We start from the raw sequence: 22575 nt of genomic DNA, 5'->3' as shown, positions 1-22575 counted from the left end.
TTTATACAAATTATTCGTTTTATATTCTTAAATCGATAAATATTTTTATAAATAATAATTTTGCTTTATTTCGAGCGCAATAAATTATAGTACAATGTAATGTGTGTAGTTTTTCCATTAAGAAGAACTATTATTACGTAATTAATTGCCGAGTATAGTATTGCATCAATTTCCAGCGGCCCCTTAGTTCAAACGAACCAATAAATTGTCCCTACAATAAAAGTTCAATAAGTCATGGCACGCGATTAAAATAACCTTGATGCACATGCAGCGTTGTAGTTGCCAACAAAAGTCGGAAGATGCCACAGCTTCGTATTAGATTTAAAAATCAATTGGCCAAGTATTCTCAAAAAGAAACACAATAAAATCCTAAACAGCCATGAAAATTCCGCCATTTATTTCAAGTTTCGCTCCGTACTAGGCTGTATGGAAGACGCCTTTGCGTTTAAAAATTCCTCCGCGCGTTCGAATCACATTCCGAATTTAAAAAGTGGTAATTTTTATTGTCTGTTGTTTCGTTCGTTCGGTTTTGTTTTTCTGGCGGGAAATTGTGGATGGTGTTAAAAAGTTATTTTTGTGTAGCCGCCAATTTTAATCCGTCAAGATTAAGCAATTAAAAGGTGAGTGATTGTAATTCTCATTTAGAAAGGCCTTTTTCATTTTGCAATCAACTGATATTCTTAACTGTAGAATAAATTTGACGCTTGACAGATTTTAGTATGGAAGAATAATTGTCAAATATTTAAAGTTCTTTTTCTTTCTTCATATAAAATTTATCTGGCGTTGGAATAATCGGCCCGTAGAGTAATAAATGTTTTATCTGCGTTTAAAGATTCTCGACTATAAACAAACTTTCTATAGTAGAAATATCATTTAAGTTAATTTACCATTGTGGTTTTGGTAATGAAGTAAACACCGATTTTTTATTTGGAAAATCTGTACCAAACGTATTATTTATCTTTTTCAACATTTTTGTTACACTAGAGACAATTACTCGTATTATTATTTATTACTTATAGTCATGTGGTCCTACATATGATTTTCTCCAGAGTCATGAGGTGTGTTCTCATAAAGTTAGTGAATTTTTACGCGACTACGGGGAGGGTATTTATTGTTGATTCTTGAAATCAGTTGATCCTTTTAGTTATGATTTAAATTTTATTTAAGCTTTAACCTTGGTATTTATATCAGGTGTTATTTTGTGCAATAAGAAAAATCAATCATTAATAGAAATGATTCTCTGAGACCCACCATTTTAAGGCTCTAGAGCCGCGGACTGCCTAGCGGGTTACCGGGGTTCCGGCTCAAAAAGCAGGAGTAGGACCGGGGTGGTTTTTAGTCTGTAAGAGCTTGACACTCCCTCTCACCTCTCCCAAGGCGGGAAAAGTAATTTGATGATTTCAAACATACGTTCAGACCAAACTAAGAACCTCCTTATTTTTGAAGTCGGTTAAAAACTGTATTGTACACTATCAGAAAATTGCGTGACACTAAGTATTAATGCTTCAATTAACGCAAACACGTTACAATGAGAGAAATTGTATGGTTACCCGACTACACATTGTGATAACCAGTTCATCATGGTCTTGCTTTGTATGATCTGTGCCCACATTTGACGGTCAGATTATACTGGTTTATATAGCTTTGTTTGGTGGGTAGCCCTGTTTACACCGGCACTTCAATTAGCTGTTTCTTACAATCTACATTGTATGCTAGTGCAATACTTTTCTTGGCAGAAAAGAAGAGATAATTACATACGTCATCACCAAGATTGGAATAGGTACAGTGCTATTAATTCCGCTATATTTAAAATAATCAACTAATTCCAGTAGACATATATAAGTTTCGGATCAATGATGCTAGTTCAATTTACCACCGTCGATCACTAGTCATCGTCACTAATTTTATTATAAGTGCCGAATAAAGGATAGGGAAGATGATTTGTTGTAATTTTAATGTCCGTCTTGTAGATTATTTTTAAAAATATTAGACACGAATTTTTTATTTTCTTACGGTAACCAATCCTTTCGAAGATACATCTATTTGAAATGTCACGTGACGTCACTTCTATACCTACACGTTTTACACGCAAAAATTACGTATTTGCTCTCCTAAACTTTGATTCATCTTACATAACAAAATAAAAAATACGTGTCTAATATTTTTTCATTACCTAGCTGACGGACTAAATAGATTTTTAATTTTCATACCCCGTCATCATTTCTACTACTCATTTGACAGAGCCGAGCAGTAGCACTCTCTGATAATCTTAAACCTTTTAACAATCGAGGTATTATCATCTCAAAGAGATATTTACTAGAGACATCTATAGGCAGTTATAACCTAACTGGCTTAGTTATCATAACATAGATAAAGTACATTAAATATTATTTATCTTACAACCTCTATTGTGGTTGATTCTAGGCTTTGTTTGAGTAGGGTGTCTGATTTTAATTCTTTGTTGAGTCTAATCATAATTATTGTCTTTCGAATCAAGACATAATTAAAACAGACGCCAGAGTAATGCACGCTTTTCACTGCCCAGGACACACTAACACACTTTACGCAAATAATTCGTCATTTTAATTTGAACTTGATATCGTATTTCGTATGATATATTTCATAACGTCTATACAAAAAAGCTGATGGTGCAGCCAAATTAAAAGTACCCTAAACCGACGAGCATGCATAATAAAACTGATGATCATCAGTTCATCAGTTTTTTCTCTTTCGCTTCGTGAAGCGAAAGAGATACGGTAAGTACGAGAGGTAGAGGTAAGAGACGTAGTAATTGGCGTTCCATAGTCCCTGCCTATTCCCATGGGAGATAGGCGTGAGATTATGTATGTATGTAAAAGTTGTGAGTTATGCTGTCCGGTATAAGTGCCAAATATTGTAGAGAGATAGATATTAATATATAACCCAATCGTACTAACTATACAGATGGTAAAATGTTCAATACTCAGATGCAAAATTGTATAAGAGTGTTCAGGAAATTTACTCATAGATACACGTGATAGTTAGTAGATATATCACACGATATTTATAATCTACACGTGATCAGCACTGTATTAATAACTTTTGGAGTTGATACAATTGTAATATGGCTACAAATATTTCTCAGCTAATTAATGGTTGTACATTTCTTATGTTAGATGGTATTAATTTCTTCACATTTGTCTTTAAACTTATTGGATTTGGTCATCTATTACATACATTAATAATCTTCTTTATGATGGTGATGGTGTTTTACAGTTTTTTTCACCTTCATTCATATATTCTACAACAGTTATAATATAATATGAAGCTCTTGATCGATTTCGATCACTATGCAAGAGATTTTATAGTGCGCAAACACAAAGGTACTCTCTGTTCCTTCACTCTCAGAACTCGGACAGCAGACCGACAAGATCGGACAGAGTTCAGGCACACGATCAACAGCTTTACGTGCTTTCCGAGACACAGGATGAAACACCACCGAACTTCCTGACTCCAGGATAATTATGGTTATTTTACTCAGAAAATGTCACAATTACTTTTCGCCGCGACACGTTGTACATCAGCAAAGTTATAACAACGATTGGTTTAAGTACTATTATTTAGGAGGTGAACCTTTTAACATTAGGTTGACCTCCTAAACTGAAGCATTTTATTACCTAAACGTCATAAAAACGATAGCAAGTCACACAAAGCTACTTCAGTATGATTTTTTCCTATAACAAACCAGGATCTCTTATATGACCGTATCTCTTAATATGACTACAGTTAATCATTAAAACAATAGTTATGAACTCAATTCATTATTTAATATACTCACACGTGATTAACCTAATAATAAAACTACCCATTGTTTCAACGCTATTATGGCATTCAAATATCATGATAGTATTATCAGTAGGCACTTGACAGTCTCGCAAGATACTGAAGCTGCCAAGATTTGAAACGTTTATAAAAATCGTATTTACGAAAAATTTGTTTAATTGAAGAAATCAGTTGTTGAGACGGATCGTTTGGCAGTGTGGTTGCAGTAAGTCGAATTTGAAATTTTTAATTATTTTTGTCTTCTTCGTCATTATTGGAATTCCATTTTCCATTATTTTCTTCATATAGACCACTATAACCACTTTTATTGGACTAAAGGCTCCAAATTTCTCAATTTCTCTTTTTAATATCTTCAGCTTTGCCTCTTCAAGCGTACTTGCCTCGCAATTTACTGAGTTGCGTATAAAATTGTCTTTGTCTCTCGTCTCTTTCTCATTTCTTCCTATCTCTTCATTAATGACGAAGCTGCTTCCAAAAATTATTACAATCCATAATAATTATGTATTTTTCTTCGTGTTCCTTAGTATCTACTTCCATTTTGTTATTATCTTCTAAACAGTTTTACATTTGCACAGCAGAAGTAAGTAGAAATGACATTGAAATAGAGTTCGGTGCAGATCTTCACCAAATCACTCATCTTTAATTGCTTTCTGATCATTGATTTTCATTCAATCACCTGTCAAGACTCGGTCAATATCATTCACTTGATAATCATTCACTTTGAAGTGAAATTCATATAATAAGATCATTGATCTCATAATGAGTGTTTCAACCTGTTGTATAGAGTGCTACATCTATTATTGGCACGTCTGAATGTTGGCACGTGCTCTCAATAATAGCTGAGTAAAGCTGCGTCCAATATTTCATTTAAAGGTGGACGCTAATCGAGATCTGCTTGTGTAATTTTCATTACATTTAAAGAGTTCTAATTTCGGTTTAATTGATTGGCTTGGATGAAGCTGTTAGCGGTCATGAAGACAAAAAAAAATCTAAGCATTGTTTAAAATCTTATTCTAATAAATGCGTGATTACTCTGCAATGGGATATGGCTCATTTAAAGCTACATTGTATTTTATTTGCAACAGGTTTATTTTAAATCTAGGGGACATTGTCAGAACATAGACGCAATATAATTCGGATACGATAGATGCACAAAGTTTCAAATAAAAGATATAGAACAACGAACAATGAAGTACTTCAATTTTGTTTGATTCTATGATCATAGAAAAACACATTCATTACTCAATAATTCATGTGCGTGCAACCAATTCATCAATTCACAAATTTTCTATAGTGCATTCACTTGTGGGGCAGTTTAATTCAAAAGAGAATTGAATCGTTGACCTAGGAGCATTTGTAACAAATGAATATTGGACATGACAGCCATAAGGCATTGCACTGGCCTGATACATTTGCTGAAGCACTCTCTTAATGATTCTCTTTGTTTATTTACTTACTTGTAGTTTGTAATTTCTTTCACGTGATCGGTTCCTAAGAGTAACGTGCTTAAAAGTTTAGTCTTGCACGTGGTGACCAAACAAAAGGAAAAAAACTCACTCGAAGTTTCAATTAGTTGTTAATTCAAACGTGATACCGCAGCTGCGGGAAAACTAACGGGTTACCGGGGCTCCGACTCGAGGTAAGACACAAAAAAAGGTAGTTACAGTGATAATTACTTTATATTATCCCTTCTTCTTTACCTACATGTGTCACAAGAGCTGACTAAGGGAAAAGAACTCTTGGTTACCCAAAAACTGAGTAACAACGCTCTTTGATAAGGGTGCTTTTCTATCAGAGATGTACTACACATAGCTTAACACTGGTGGAAATGGACAACTAAGCTATGTTTTTTTATATGGAATGATGACACTTTTAAACTGCCATCTCCAGCCAAGCGATTTCGATGCCATTTCCAAAACTAATGAAAAGTTAGCGTGCTAACCTATTAGGTATACCGCTACTCATCCCTTCGAGCAAATCAAAAAGAAAAACGATACAATATTTTATAACCGAATAGTTCATTAAACGAAATTAATATAAATCTTCTTTTGGCTTATAAGTACTGTACTGACAACGAACAGAATATTAAAGTCAAGTAAATTATTTATTGCGGTATTCGGTTGCGAAGCGCTTCGGACATGACATGCCTTATTAAGGAACTGATTTATTGGCGCAGTATCTTGGATGGAACCACCTGCTTTATCCATCAGCTCACATGTGGATTGTGGAACTTTTAGTTTAGATTTTCGTGGATTAATAGACCTAAATATGGTGATTATAAAGTTAAATTACGTTTGAAATTTGCTGTTAAATTATTATTTTGACTATTATTGAAAAGAGAGTTGGATGTTGCTTCGTGCGTCGAGTAATCATTCAACTATTGAGAAAGATGTTCAGTGTTCCATTTACAAGTCAGGTATGGTATTATGAGGCTATACATAGATTTTTTTAAACATTTTTCGGTTCGTTTGGGAGTATAAACCGTGCATTATGGATGGCAATATCATCACCTCATCAGCCTATACTTAAAGGTCTCTTAATTCTCACACGAAGAGTGTTTTGAGCATTAATAACCACGCTTGCTCAATGCAGGTTGGCGATTTCAAACTTATAATTAGATATTATAAGCCCAGGTTTCCTCATCACGTTTGCCTTCACCATTTGTGAGTGGTATCTAAAATAATCTTAGAAAGTCCATAATATAACTCGGAAAAAGGTCACATTAGTACTTGCCGTTGGTAGGTTTCTTTTATTTTATTTTAGGGGCATTTATTTATTCTTAGAACAAACCAGCCCTGGTTAGTTTCGAACCTGCGCCCTTCGATGACAATGTAATCACCCCATACTTATATGGGGCTTTCAATCTACAAAGTAAACTTACTCCCATCTAGAAATTATATTATGAAACCTTGGTAATGAACAACATACAGCCTTTTAGCCTTCGTTATGGCTGATGAGCATACTAAAGCATGCCCTTGAATACAGGCAGCACTATTATCTACTTCATTCAATTTTCCCAGTAGGTGTTCATGTGTGAAATCGATTTTCCGAGTGAACGGAGCGTTTTGAACAAAATTTCATTCATAGTTTCTGAAGTTAGTGTGTTTTGGTTAGTTATATTTATTACAACTATACCTATATCTATACTAATATTATAAAGCTGAAGAGTTTGTTTGATTGTTTGATTGTTTGTTTGTTTGTTTGTTTGTTTGAACGCGCTAATCTCCGGAACTACTGGTCCGATTTGAATAATTCTTTTTGTGTTGGATAGTCCATTTATCGAGGAAGGCTATAGGCTATAAAACATCACGCTATAACTATTAGGAGCGAAGAAATAAAGGAAAATGTGGACAAAACGGGAGAAATTATTAATTTTTGAGGGCTTCCGTTGCGTGCGCTGCGAAAATGGTTCAAGATACGAAAATTATATGTATGAAAGAATTATTCCTCTTAAAATGATCTAAAAAAAAGTCCGCGACAGTATATGTCTATCTTTTAGGATTAACTTACTAGAATCGTTTTTATGGTAATCAAACTGGGTCGAAATTAATGCATTATTTGTTAAGAGTTGTATTAACGAAAAAATATTAATCTTTATCGAAATAAATGTGTTGTTCATAAAGAGTATTTAATTGTGAACAAAATTGTCTTTGACATCACTAAACTTCAATAAACATCTTAGAAGATATTACAATTTTAAAATAACTCCGATATAAAATTCACCCGCGCCGCATGATGTGCGAAACACGACGCTACCAGGAGGAGAGGCATTGTTTGCGAACGACGCGAAGCCTGGTGTAACTATACTCAAAAAAATTATAGTCTTACTAACGAAGTAAAACAGTTTTTGATCATTGACCATCGAAAGCGTTTGTTTACAGCGTAGAATGGCAAAAAAGCGGTTTACCACACGCCCACATTTTATTGTGGCTGTCTAACAAAGTACAACCAGATTCAACGTATAGTGCAATAATATCGGCTGAAACATTTGACAAACAAAAAAATCCAATTCTTCAATTTATTGTCATAAAAATATGATAGGGTAGAAAAATATGGTCCTTACGGATTTCATAACCTTGCGTCACCATGTATGAAAGAAAACATTTGTTCTAGAAAGTACTCTTTCTTTTTTTTTGAGGAGGGAAAATCATCCCTTGGCTTCTCCTGCCTTGGGTGAAACGAGAAGGAGTGTAAAAATCACCCAGTTCTGATTTGAGCCGGGGCCCCGGTAATCTTTTACGTTGTCTGCAGCACCGGATCGGGCATCAGCCCTATTGGATCCCATCTGTAGTGGCCTGGCTCTTTGAGGTGCGCACAGAACGCGACGCACGGTACGCACAGGTCTGGTTTTGATCGGGCGACGAGCTACTCTTACTCGCCGTCCGCAACTGCTTTCTGTATATATGATCATTGATCATAATATATGATCCCTTTCCCCCTCGCTCCGCACCTTGGTCAGAACTAGAGCCGGACGTGAGAGGTTACCGTCGCCATTCACATCCCTAAGGACATGGCGATGCTCAGCACATGCAATGCACACCGCCACTGTATGCTCCACCATATCTTCCGGGCGGTCCTCGCAATGACGACACCCAGACGAAACGCCCGCCGAATCCGAAACAGGTACCAACCGAAACTTGTGTCCGGTAAGTACCTGCGTCTGGCGGCATGCGATAGGTAATTCTTTTAGCAATAAAATTACTTATTGTTTCAATGTTACCCAACTTATAGGCGCAGGTTTCCGGAAAACAGTGGAAACACATATAGTATAGAAATGAGTGTCATAATTCAGTGCTATCACGAATTTTCAGTGCACAAATTAATCGTGGGTAATAGCTATAGTTTATGAAGCTGAGAAAGTTGTTTGCAAAAATAAATATAATGCCTAAAATAACTATTCCACGCGGACGAAGTCGCGGGCACAGCTAGTAATATATAAACTCCAACTTCTATATACAATAGTCTCTTTACGCATTATTAGCACAGACAAGCTTCTGCCAGTGGCTTCACTTGCGTTTCCAGGATAAAAATTACCCCTTGTATTACTCCAGACTACAATATATCTCAGTAACCATGTGGTTTGGTCTGATTAGTAATGATGTTCTTACTCTTGAAACCCGTCTCAATGTCAATGCAATTTTAATCCACTAAAATCTCAGTAGTTTGTTTCTGTCAATCTGCCTGAATTTTTAGTCAGTAAGAGTCCTTTACTCTCGCGCCTCGGGTGAGGCAATGAATGATTTTACCCACTAATAAAATAGTAATATGTATAAAGTGTAAACAAAAGATAGCTTCACGAAATGCGATTGATTTCAGTTATATGATCGAAATGAATAGGTACAATAAAATATAAAATTTTCCAATATTTTCAAAGTAAATAGGGCTTATTATCTATTGTTTATATTTATGTGATAGGTATTTCTTTTAGCAATAAAATTACTTATTGTTTCAATGTTAATTCAAGTTCAAGTTCAACTTCAAATTGCATTTTGACACGTTTAGTGGTTTAGTTAATACTAAGTTCTGAGTTGAAGTAGACGTTTTTATTTTTGTCTAGTTCAAAAACAAGAATTTTGTCATTTATAAATCCTAGATTTTGAGTTTTAAGGTGGTCATATTTTTCGAGATACAAGTTTATGTAGTGTTTGAAATTCTTATGTCTGGAAAGTTGTTTAAAGGAGTATAGTATTTTATTTTAGTTTCCTAATTGTTTGCTTTTATGATCATCTGAAGTTGTGTCTATCTAGCCAAATCATTTAAAACTAGAATGAGTAACATATGAATTTATGTAGGTACTTACCGCCGGACTCAGAGTCATTATTTTATGTAAGTAAACATTAAATGTCTCTGAGTGCTGCAGTTAGTTCTTAAATAAGTTAAACAAAGAAAAATCTGATCACATGACGACTGATGACTCTGATGACAAACGTAATTGGGATTGCAGCAACCCAAATGTCATTGTTATTTAATGACAGAGAGAGTACTTTCATTACATCTAATCCATGTATTTGTATTTTATAACGCAAAACAAATGCATTACAATATCAAATGATATCAATATCTACACAGTAAATAAAAGTATTTGTCAGATAAGAATTCGATACTGTTCTCGTTAAGGCAGTTCTACAAAGAGAGCTGAAAAAAAAAATGGCCACCGGTGACAGGGCGTCCACTGCGCATGTACACATAAGTACATACCATGTATTGTTAACCCATTAAAGGAAATTACATAAAAGACACCTACAGTACCTCAACAAACCATAATGCTGACAATTTAATAATCTATTTATAGAAACTTAATATAACTAAGTGAATGGAAGTGCAATCGATGGGTGCGCGCGCACCCGTAAACATGGCTTCTTGCGTCAAATCCGGCGCCTCGACAATCTTTGTCCGTCAATGTACATTGCTGCTTGTTGACACAGATATGGTAGAACACACAGAACATGACCGGCAATGGAAGTTAAAGTACACAATGTAAACGATAAAACCGAAATATATGAATCGTGTAGTCAGAGCCAGACAATATACTGTGGGTTAGTGTACCACCCGACTTAAGGGACCGCGGATCAAAAGAACTGACTCGCGCAGAAATTTTTATACGTAAAAACAATTCACAAGGATGTGTGAACCGTCCTAAATAAACAAACAAAAAAACTATCTTTAAAACAAAACAAATAAAATTCGAAACGTATTTAATTCATGTAGCGACAACAGAAACCATGCAATAAACGAAAGGAAATCTGTCATTCGCAAACGTTGAAATATTAAAATTTACATTAAAATAAAAACAGTGGAAAATAGTGGTCAATAAAACTAGATTAACCAGGTCCTAAGGATCTGGACTGCCAAGTCCAATTTCACCTGTAATGGAGAAAGGTGAACGGTTTTCAGAATATCTGTTCGCGAAGATGGGCCCTGGAGATAGGGGGCCTAAGACCACAGAAGACCGGTCTGCTCCTGTGGAACGGACTGGCTTCAGGAAGATCCTCGTCGACAATGTGATGCTGGTCGTCACCCTGGCTGGAGTCATCACTGGGATTGGTCTTGGTATGTATATTTTATTATTATTTATTTATTTGACAATAAGCACACCAACAACACAGTCACCCACATATTCAATTAACATAACCAACAAAATAATGGCATTTCAGTAACCATGCAAATAACAGGTATACATAACATTTAACACATGGAAGTCAGAGACTAAATACGTAAAAATCTAAACAATATGTCTTATAGTATAAAATAAAATATAATGTTTTAAAGTTGTATTGAAGTGAACTATAAATTGGTCAATGATCTTCACAGCAGAAAGGTGTGTAGAATGCTAATTGAATTGTTACTCTTTCCACTTAGATAATTGTATTAAACACTTTGAGCTTTGTTTAGAAATGTTGCTTCGACTTTATTTTATGAAAGGAAATATATTTATTATCATAGATTTCTTATACATATGAAGTTATTCCATTGTCTCCTGTTTGAGACAACGTGCGACTGTCTTTTTTTGTCTTTCATTTAAATATACATATTAGGTATTATAATATGAAAATATTATTAAAGATTAATAACATCTAGATCATAATTACAGACTGTATTTAAATAAACTAAAGTAATGAGATCGATCAAATAACTAAAAGTAATATCAAAATCACGACGATGATTATAATAAATAATTTTAATATAGAATAATCATATTATATTACATGGGTGTTAGCTATCTCTAATGTTATTATTCATATTAACTTCATATTTCCTCTAAGCACATTTTGTTCATCACAATGTGTTCTTTGTCATACATAGTGCACTAGAAAAAGACATATATGTCAATTTTTTTTCTAGGTCTGGGACTTCGACCCTACCACCTGGGCCCTGACGCCTTAATGATAATATCCTACCCTGGCGAACTCTTCATGAGGCTTCTAAAACTGATGATCCTACCTCTAATCATAGCAAGTCTAATCGCTGGATCAGCAAGCTTGAATGCAAAGATGAGTGGGAAAATTGCAATCAGGACTTTGCTCTATTTTATTCTAACGTCCATGTTCAATGCCTTTCTTGGTCTGGTTTTGGCAATGGTGATCCATCCTGGAGTGCCTGAGATTAAGCAATTTGCAACTTATGTTGAGGGGAAGAGGGAACATAGTATTTTGGACAGCATTTTGGATATTGGCCGGTAAGTTCGATGTTAAAGTTAAAGCATTTATTTCAATTAATTCTTAATTAGGCACTTTTGAAATGTCAAATTAAATTTTATTGTTTATCTCTCTGTTTGTCAGTGAAGCTAGGTGCTCTAAAAATGTATACGAGTATGAGTTATACGTACATAAGTTTTAATTATTTGATTCTTAGTGTTAGGTACTTTTATATGATTGTTTTAACTAAGTCACTTCTGATCATAACTAAAATCGTTCTGGTGAAGAAAAATCTTCCATTTATGTTATTACAAGTATCTATACAATAGGTTAATACATATAACTGTCTGTCAGTGAAGCTAGGTGCTCGTCCCAAAGTGTAGTTTTAAATGGAGAAGTACAACAAGAAACGTATACGAGTATAAGTTAAACATGCATAAGTTTTAATTATTTGATTCTGTAGTGTTAGATACTTTTATATGATCGTTCTAACTAAGTCACTTCTGATCATAAAGTTTTTCAAAACCAAAATCCTTCCGATGAAGAAAAATCTTACGTTTCTATTATTACAAGTATACCTTAGGTTAATGCCTATAATTTTATCTATTTCCCATTATCTATATTAGGCTATGATAAGATTTGCCTTTTCTCTTTATCTTTTTTTATGGATATTTACGACTCCCATAAGTGGTTTCACATCAATCGCAAAGCCTTTTTTTCGTAAAACTAATCTCTTATGACCCATTTATGTAACGAGTGTTTCCAACCTGCCAAGCTTGCTATGGAAAATTAACCAATTACAATGATTGACAGGAACATATTTCCGGACAATATCGTGCAAGCTGCTTTCCAGCAAGCACACACGGTGTATACCGAGGCACCTGCGATGTTCGGACGGAATGCTAGTGAAAACGACACTGTGCCTATGGTTCGAGTCGTCGCATATAGGTAAGCATCGTTAAAGATATTATTATTACTGGGTTCATTGATGGAAAATTCATGTTTTTTGATATTAAGTAATATAATATATCAAGATATTTTTAATTAATTATTTATTATTTTTAATTTTTCGTGTTACACATGGATATTATGGTCAATTAAAGGATACTAAAAGATAACTTTTTAAACTGCGGTATTCAACCCACCTGTCAAATAAGCATGGATACTTTTTATGTAGAAAAAGCTGATTGATCACGTCCACTTCGAAATATCTTGTTTTGATACGTTGAAAAATCTTTAGATTATTATAAACTAAAGATTTTTCACGTTTTAAAAACAAAGAATTCATATGAATTGCCATGATCATAACTCCCGATTTTATCAAAAAACCACCACAAACTACTCCTCATAATCCTCATAGTCCAGCACAGTTTGGATTGCCATGGACTACTGATGATGTTAATGCTATAAATATGTTTTTACAGATCAGGCACCAACACATTAGGCTTAGTATTCTTCTGTCTAGTTTTTGGCAGTCTCCTGGGAACATTAGGGGCTAAAGGCCAAGTAGTGATAGACTTCTTCCAAGCAATATTTGAGGTGATCATGAAGATGGTGACTGGTGTGATGTGGTTCACCCCGGTTGGAGTAAGCAGTGTCATAGCTGGGAAGATTCTTGGTGTGAATGATGTTGGTGAGTTAGATGTATCTGTAGTTTTTTAAGAAGAATTAAAAATATTTTTATACAGGGACGATAAGACTGTTAAACAAGAGGTCCTGAATTTGTAAGAAAAATTCTAAAAATTTTGTTTAAGTGCTACAACTGTTCGTTTGAAAAATAATACACAAGATATTGAAATCATTTTGAAATTGGTTACAGATAAAAACAGATCAAAATGTATTAAAGACATAATTCTTGGCTAGCACACAGTTAGTAAAAATCAAATCTCCTAAATCTAACTTCTACAAGTAATTTCTTCCCTTAGTACGAGTTTGTTTTACGTTTCAAGTAAGCGTTCTGATTGGTTGGTTTATCCGAGCCGGCCAATCACAGTGCCAACGCCAAACGCCTTCTGAACTTTTGCATTACAGAACTTTTAAGAACTGTGTTAGGATAAAAATATATTTAACTTTTTTTATTTCCAGCGTCAGTAATGTCTCAACTAGCGTGGTTCATAGCCACGGTAGCTGTTGGAGTGTTCTTCTACCAACTGATAGTGATGCAGCTGATCTACTTCTTGTTCTTACGACGGAACCCCTACAAGTTCTACTGGGGACTGTCACATGCCATGCTCACGGCCTCTGCTACTGCATCTACGTAAGTTTTCAATAATATTATTAATGTTACGTGTCTATATCGTTGGTATTACATGCAAAACACTATATTTATTTATTTAACAATAAGCACACCAACAGCACAGTCGCCCACATATTCAATTAACATAACCAACAATATAATATACTCTATAGTAAATGCTATTGAATTGACAAAACAAAATTTTCAGTCTACTTGTTGTCTAAAAGGGGATTTAACTGCTTGTTTCAAAATATGTACTAGTACGAGCAAAGAATCTTTTTATTTGAGAAGGGGAATTCATCTAATGTCTTCTCTCACTTGGGTGAGAAGGAGTGCCAGACTCTTACTGCCTAAAATCCACCCCGTTCCTGTCCTCCCTCATTCTTCGAGCCGAAGCCCCGGTAACCCATTAGGTATGCCAGAGCACCGGCAAAACGCTAAGTGAGCAAAGGACCTAGAATTCAATTAGGTACCTAATCAGACGAAGTACTAATACTTATTTGACTAGTTAAAACAAAAGCACAGACCCCTACGCGTGCTTTCACATTCTATGTACTCCAATATTCGAATAGCAACAAATATAATAAACGAAGGCTTTTCTTCAAAAACAAACAATTCAATAATATAGGGTGATGACAAAGCATTACAATCAAAGTTCCACACATACCATTAATAATTGATCCCGACGCAAGTTTATTCATTACCCAGATGAATGAACTCGATTGTATTTGATTGGACGTAATGGAAACTCAATCAGAACCATGTGCCCATCGGCTGCTGCTAAGGACCTGTTACTTAATAAACAATTGGTTGTCGCGGTTTCAATTTAGCGTGGTGTGTAGGAAATATTGTCTTGTTGGTCGATGGTCGCAAGTGCCATTGTCAAGCAAAGAAGTTTAAGTACTCAAAAGGGACACATTAGCACATCGGTTAGATATTTACAAAATATAAGGCACGTATTTTTAAATTTATACTTAGATAAAACTTATTTAAGCTTAAAAGTTACGTCACGTTACCCTATAACACATACGATAATTTTCAAATCAATTATCGTTGAAAGTGTTTAATTTTATAAGAAAAGCAAAAATACGCGTCTATTCTTTTAAAATAATTTACCAAACGGACATTAATAAAAATAATACCACTACAGGGTAATTATTCATCTTTATCTCTGTAACTGATATCATAACCGTATCAAATTTATGCGCACATGAGGCTATTACTTACTAAAAAAAACAACGAATATAATCCCATATCAACTCAAAGTGCAATCAGATTTCTTGAAAACACAGAACAGAAAAAGCACCAACCTACCTAATTGAATTTTAAACTCACCTAGCCTGCACCTTCATGATTGAATTTTAATCCGAGCAACCCATTTAATTCTACCTCAACCACCCCTTGCATTAATGAAACTTTAAACACTTCGACGAAGCCAATCTGAAGCGCACTTTATTCTTATATTATTCATACAATAATTCTGTGCATTGCGTGGCTAATTTTCTTGTTGACGTCAAACAGTTTTACATGATTAAGAGCCTATAAAGTGAATCTTCAGTACGACCTTGGAGGAGGTCACGGAAGCTATTCCCTTGATAAATTTCTTCAATCACTTGGTAGTTTTAGCATGCAATGTGGTTGGTACCGCGCAGGGTTATTTTTAGCAAAGTCTTTAAACTATTTAGTTTATGATTATGACATAAAAATTGTGTGAAGGGAATTCCGTAAAGAAGTAAGCGGATATACATAAATTAATACATTATTTGAATGCTCGGTTGGCGCGGTGGCTGGGCAACTGGCTGCCGTGCAACGTATAGCAGGTTTGATTCCCGCACGGAACAACTCTTTGATCCACAAATTATTGTTTCGAGTCTATGTGTCATGTGTATTTGTAAACGCACCCACGACACAGGAGAAAATCATAGTTTAAAGCAACGTTTTTTTCTAATTTTATAAAAACACACCTCTCCAGTAAACCCACTTTTTGTTGTATTTAAATATATATAAACTGTAACTCAAAGTTGGCTCTAATTTTGGTCTAATTCAACTTAACTTTTTAATGATAAAAACTTCTATATTGCTTCATTAAATAATTATGTACAACGCTAGTTAAGTTACGGCTATCAAGATAATAATTAAAAAAAACCCTACAATGGTTTTACTAGACTAATTAATAATATTTACAAGAAATATATAATTCTAACTTATTGCTAAATTATGTACTTTTGGCTACACGTGCCGATCATCAAAAACTTGGTCAGCAATCATAGGTGTAACGCATGTCCACCGATTGCTTAACTCGCTGCGTTCCATCAAAAAACAACCCTAAATTCAAATGAAACCGTTCCAATTTCCAGTGCAGCAGCTCTCCCAGTGACCTTCAGAGCTATGGAAGGTCCCTTGCAGGTGGACCCTCGCATCACCCGCTTCGTGTTGCCAATCGGCTGCAACATCAACATGGATGGCACGGCTCTCTTTCTCTCTGTCGCCAGTGTCTTTGTCTGCCAAATGAATAACATACATCTTGGGTTCGCTCAGCTGGCTACTATTTTGTGAGTATGGATTGTTTTTGGTCTTTGCTTGTGATTAAGGTTTTTATAGTTCAAAATGTTTTTTTTAAACTAAGTAGACGATAATACAGTAACTGTATTTCGAGGACAAAGTTGCTATTAAGATCTGTATGCCCTAACTTTGGTTCTGATTCGCGTAACTGTTTAACGAGGCAACTCGACTAGTTTCAAGCCACGTTAGGGGTTTATAATTATAATTATGAGCAGTATTACGCAACCAAAAGGACCGACTGGCTGACTCCACAGTCAAACCGATAAACCAATTTTGTGCATCACATTGTATGTAAAAGCTGTGCCTTATTTTGCTAATTGTCGCAATTACTGCTCCCAGGGTAGCAACTTCGACTTAAACAAGTCGTTCTAAACTTAGACGGAGTATTTCCTAGATATAAAATCCTATGTGGAAGACTAAATCTAGAAAGACTTAGCACATGTGTAGATTGTATGTTTAAGCAATACATAATAAATAAACCCTGTTCCAATATCCTCCAGCCTGACATCAACAGCAGCGTCAGTATCATCAGCGTCAGTTCCATCGGCCGCCATGGTGTTGCTGCTGGTAGTGTTGGCCGCCGTGGATGCGCCCACGCACGATGTGTCGCTGTTGTTCGCTGTTGATTGGCTTGTGTGAGTTTTTTTCATTTTTTTACTCTAAATTATAATAAAGAGATTAGATCTGATTTAAATAAAGAGTCAAATATAATATCTTATACTTGATTTATTAATGTATAGGGATTTTCAATTTTGATAATTCTCATTGCTATTTATCGTATTCATCTAATTGTAGTTTAAATCTTAATACTCAATAATATAGCAAGCCTTTTAAACGTTTATGTTATATTATTTTACTGATACCAGTAACTACAAATGTGGTTATGTTATATTTTTAATTCAAGTTTTTTTTACTTGCCATTTGTAAGCGTAATATTTTGCAGAATAACTCATTTCTTGAGATATATATTTAAATACAATATTTTGCCTTCCAGTGACCGTATCAGGACCACCAACAACATGCTTGGAGACTGCTACGCGGCTGCAGTAGTGGAACATCTGTCAAAGAACGAGCTGATGGCATGTGACGCTTTAAATGCGGTAAGACACTTTTGATAGTAATTATAAGAATATATGAAAAAATTAAAAGCGTGGGAGAGCTATGCTTCGGCACGAATGGGTCGGCTCGATCGGAGTGATACCACGGCCTCACAGAAAACTGACGTGAAATAATGTTTTTCTTGTGTTTCGTTGGGTGAATGAGGTTGTCGGAGGCAAATTTATCCCCCTGCCCAATCCCCGATTCCCCAACAACCCTGAAATTCTTAACCCTCAAAAGGATGGCAACGCACTTGTAACGCCTCTGGTGTTTCGGGTGCTCATTGGGCAAAGGCGATTGCTTAGCTTCAAGTGATCTACATGTTTACCGGCTAATAGGTACCATAAAAAAAACGAATTCCATTTATTTGTTTCTATTTAATCCTATATTACTTCCACACAATATTGCTCTCAGATAAATTCCAACTCAAAAAATCACCAAGTCTACTCTACTTACATTGCAATTTCTATTTCCAGGACCCCATAAACGGGTTGACCCCAAACACGGACGTGGACATCGGCATAGTGACCCCAAGTAAAAAGTCCATCGGTTCTGACGAAGTAATCATTGATATGCATTTAAATAACCACACTGACGCCATTAAGCGGATTTAGTGACTACTCGTATAATTTATCATTTTCTTTTAAGAGTGTACCATTTTAGACCTTAGTCCATTTATCTAAGAGTGGGAATGGCCTATGCCTGATGGTGGATGATTTGGGGTGACTATGAAGTCAATTGGGCTTGACTGTGTAGAAACGTGTAGAGGTTATACAGAGTGTGTTATATTACTTTTTTGACAAAGAATACAGTTTTTAGTCACATTTTCGTGCTGTGTTAAATTACTTTTTTGATAAAGAATATAGCTACATTTAGTCACAGTATGTCGTAGCGCTTGGTGATTGTCCTTCTCTCGCTCGTTCAGTGTCTTTGTGTGTGTCCTACACACAGAATGACTTCAGCCATGATATCAAATACATCGAGGGAAGTGGACTTTTTTTTTACATCGTAGCGCCTTTAGCCTAGAATGGGTAGACAGAGGTGCACATTACAAAACCGAAAAAAGCCCAGCAATACTTTGCCCGACCCGGGACTCGAACCTGAAACCCCTTGTCCGGCAGTCGCACTTACGACCACTCGACTAACGAGGAAAATGGAAATATATTTCTTTTTTTTTACTTTCTTTTGTCTTCTAATTCATTTCATTGTGGGATCCAAGACAGTTACTTACAAGTAACATAACATACTCTGTGTAAAGAAGAATTTCAATTAGCATTAAAGTGTCATCAATAATATAACTGTAGAAAGGTTCAGTATTCACTACATTAGACCCTAAGGCCACTTTATGTAATCTTAAGGGTGATTGGGCTACGTTCACACGTACGAATTAATTTCTTTACATATATTCGTTTAATATGTCTATAAAATCATATAATATAACACCGTAGCGGGTTGTAATGACGAGTTGAATAAGAAACTATAAAATTCAGTTGTGGCAACACATGACAAGTAACATATGACAGAAATCAAATCAACGGATGACGTCTTATATTCTACATCGCACATATGGGAAGGGAACTTTACTCACGGTTCCTTAAACAGTGATTGAAATTATTAATCCTAAGGTAATGTAGAAGAGATCAAAGCGACCTTCCAGTGTCCATAATTGTTTTGAATAAAATATAGAAGTATGTAGAGACTACTCGTGATACAATTCAAACATCAACTCAATTTACATATTTTAGAAATAAATCCACTGTTGACAATTTTCCTTCTTGCCAGACAAGAATAAAGTAATAAGATTGAATATTCAATAAAATTTTATTATGTTTGTACGTGTGTACTTAGCTTTACAGACAGGGTTGACCAGTGAAGGCCTTACCTTTTTAAAGGCATTTTGAGTGTTACCACAACGGAAAAGGTATCAGAGAAACTCAGTTACCATAGTGAAAAAAAAAAAACTAAGAATAGCGACAAAATGATAATAATACAAGTGTGTTGTACGCATAGTTTTGTAGTCATCATTGCAATGTATTGAAAATACTTAGACATTTCTAGTATACAACCATATTTTAATTATTAAAAAAAAAAGCTTGACAACGTTGCCTTATAATCGGTATCCGTATTAAAAATATCAGTATTTAGATGTAATATTTAAAAAAAAAACTGACGCCCGTTTTTTGATCACTGTATATTTTAATAAAGTCAGGGTGCTTACTCTTATAACCAATCTCAATGTTATCTTTAAAAAATGAAAATAAAAATTTGCCCCTCCTTCGGATTTTATCCTGTATCGTGGATGCGTTTATAAACATACACATGATTACCCAGACTCGAAACTACAAGTTGTGGATCACACAAAGAGTGAGAGAGCTCTTCGTGCGGGAATCGAACCCGTTACACGTTGCACGGCACGGCAGCCGGTTGGTTGCCTAACCAATGCATTGTTAATTCAATTTCAATGCGATATGATCTCAATCATTAATTATATTAATTATTCAATGCTGCTCAAAATTATACCACCCCAATCGTAGCTGTTAAAATAGTATTTAGAGTACGGAATATACAACCAAACTTAATACTATTTAGTTCATTCAATTGAAATTTCCACGCAATACGGATGCAATGGGCGCATTTTTTTAAGGTGGAAAATCATTCAATGACTTCTCCCACCTTGGACGAGGCGAGAGGGAGTGTCAGACTCTTGCTGACTAAAAACCACCTCGTTTCTTCTCCTGCTTTTCAAGCCGGAGCCCCCGTAACCCGATAGGCAGTCCGCAGCTCTAGGTTTTAATGGGCGCTAGTGTTGCAATTTAATAGTATGAAATTTCACAATATCAATAGCGATCGATTGGGATAGGCTATAAGAGTAAGTCCCCTGTAATCTTCTAATGAATGCAATTTTTAACTACATTTTAATAATATGGGAATATCAAATGACTAAAATCCATTCCTATTAACATCAATATATAAAAATGAACAGGGCTACAGTGTTCGTAGGCATTTTATATCAATTATATATTATATATACTATACAATAGTGATATATATTGCTTTATGTATAAGCTTCCCTTGTAAGGGTTGAGAAGTATGTAGATGCTCAATTTTAATCCACTCTTATATACATTCATATTATTTTATTATGTATAAAACCTACTAATTTTATTATATAAGGCGTTTTAAAATTATCTGCCACGGCTTTAATGGGAGGTAGTGTTGTGTTTGAAGATTACAATAGTGAAGAAATTTCGTACCCCGGACCAGTTAATTCAATTTGAGAACATAAAGAAGTTAAATGAACGTTGACTCTACTCTGCACAACGTGGTTCATAAATAGGCACGATGGCACGCTTTACAGACATATGAAAGAGTTAGCTCTTTCATAACAAACTCATAAGTAGATTTCATTGCATGAAAAAAAATTATTCATAAATAATAATTTATATTTACTATTGTAATCTTTAAACACAACACTACCTCCCATTAAAGATCCGGCAGATAATTTTAGAACAGCTTATATACCGACTGAACACAGACTTCAAGTATTATTTCTTTTCAATTTGATTAAGAAATTTTATGAAAAAAGACAATTTAATCTTACGTGGTTGATATAGGTAAGCGTCCACAGGCCCGCATCGTACGCATCGCACGCATCGTACGCATTCCGTATGACGTCATCAGTACGCATCGCATGTAGACATTGCCGATGATGCGGTCCGTACGATGCGGGTCAGTGGACGCAGTTGTATGAGTTTCTATGCAAGACAAACTAAAATCCGTTGCGGTGCGTACGATGCGGGCCTGTAGACGCGTACCTTAAAAATGTATGAATCAATTTGAGTAAAAATTAAAAAGTATTCTTCAATGGTTTTCAAATTCCTTTCTAATGGCATCTTAATAAGACATTTTAAAAATAATATTACCATGATAATAATTTAAATAAATATATTAACCAAATTAAGATCATATTTGGAAGTCGGATATAAGTTTTATACTTTATTTCCAAGCACTTTTATGTAAAATTTTTAAACATTTGTAAGCTACCTTAAAATTTTGTATGATTTTACCTAAATTAAAAAGCAATAAGCACCAATATTCATCCAAATTACAAGTTGGTAATTATTATTGTATCAAAAAGTAGTTGTAGTTCCAACTGTGATAATAATATTTAATTTATCATTTTTTTTCATAATTTAGCTATAAAATTTATTACTGCAGACATGAGTGATTTTGCAAAGTCTTTCTAAATCAATACGTGAACGAGTGAATAAGGTTCAATTTACTTTGACACATTTTTATCGGATTTCAGTACAATGATGATGATGCGTTGTCTAGGTAAACAGAACCCTTAATATGAGATTACGTTTAATGTAATCGAAATGAAAGCGCGTTCGGCGCTCCGATTGGCCGGCTTGAAAAAACTAACCAATCAGAGCGCTGAACGCTCGATTATTTTAAAACGTAAAGCAAACTCGTACTAAGGATACTGAAATTTTTTGAATATCAGTTGTAAGGAAGTCATTGATTTGCCAAAAATTTGGTGAAGTAATGTTTTGCGAAATTACTCATGTCTTATTATTAATATTTAGTACGTACGAGTATGTATTAAAATTAATCAATTTTAATAAACAACATTTTCTTTCAGATTTGTTTTACTTGTACTTTATTATATTAAGTATAAGTAATATGAAGCAATTAAGTATATTTTGTACTTGTGTTTCG

At 34.8% G+C, this 22575-nt stretch overlaps 1 protein-coding gene across 3 annotated transcripts; it reads left to right on the top strand.

The window, feature by feature from the left end:
- The first annotated feature begins 267 nt into the window (after window positions 1-267).
- On the top strand, window positions 268-22497 carry LOC118265534 (excitatory amino acid transporter). 3 transcript variants are annotated; one of them, XM_050706019.1, is made up of 10 exons: window positions 268-620; window positions 10717-10872; window positions 11665-11998; window positions 12771-12905; window positions 13382-13590; window positions 14043-14214; window positions 16551-16745; window positions 17256-17390; window positions 17750-17855; window positions 18330-22497. In XM_050706019.1, exons 2-10 carry the CDS (start codon window positions 10734-10736, stop codon window positions 18465-18467), a joined length of 1563 nt encoding a protein of 520 aa, XP_050561976.1. In that variant the 5' UTR covers window positions 268-620; window positions 10717-10733; the 3' UTR covers window positions 18468-22497. The 3 variants fall into 3 exon arrangements, with proteins under 3 accessions (XP_050561976.1, XP_050561977.1, XP_050561975.1); XM_050706020.1 differs by lacking the exon at window positions 268-620 and adding an exon at window positions 3873-4027; XM_050706018.1 differs by lacking the exon at window positions 268-620 and having other exon boundaries at window positions 10266-10872.
- Window positions 22498-22575: the final 78 nt, after the last annotated feature.

The sequence above is a fragment of the Spodoptera frugiperda genome, chromosome 28, assembly GCF_023101765.2.
Source record: "Spodoptera frugiperda isolate SF20-4 chromosome 28, AGI-APGP_CSIRO_Sfru_2.0, whole genome shotgun sequence".
Classification (NCBI taxonomy): domain Eukaryota; kingdom Metazoa; phylum Arthropoda; class Insecta; order Lepidoptera; family Noctuidae; genus Spodoptera; species Spodoptera frugiperda.
This window is presented reverse-complemented; position numbering and strand designations above follow the sequence as displayed.

What these genes read in the sequence shown, in the direction of transcription:
- LOC118265534 (XM_050706018.1), top strand. Translation starts at nt 10,692, where the DNA reads ATGGAGAAAGGTGAACGGTTTTCAGAATATCTGTTCGCGAAGATGGGC. An exon ending in CATCACTGGGATTGGTCTTG is followed by an intron (nt 10,873 to 11,664) that starts GTATGTATATTT and finishes TTTTTTTTCTAG; the next exon opens with GTCTGGGACTTCGACCCTAC. An exon ending in AGCATTTTGGATATTGGCCG is followed by an intron (nt 11,999 to 12,770) that starts GTAAGTTCGATG and finishes AATGATTGACAG; the next exon opens with GAACATATTTCCGGACAATA.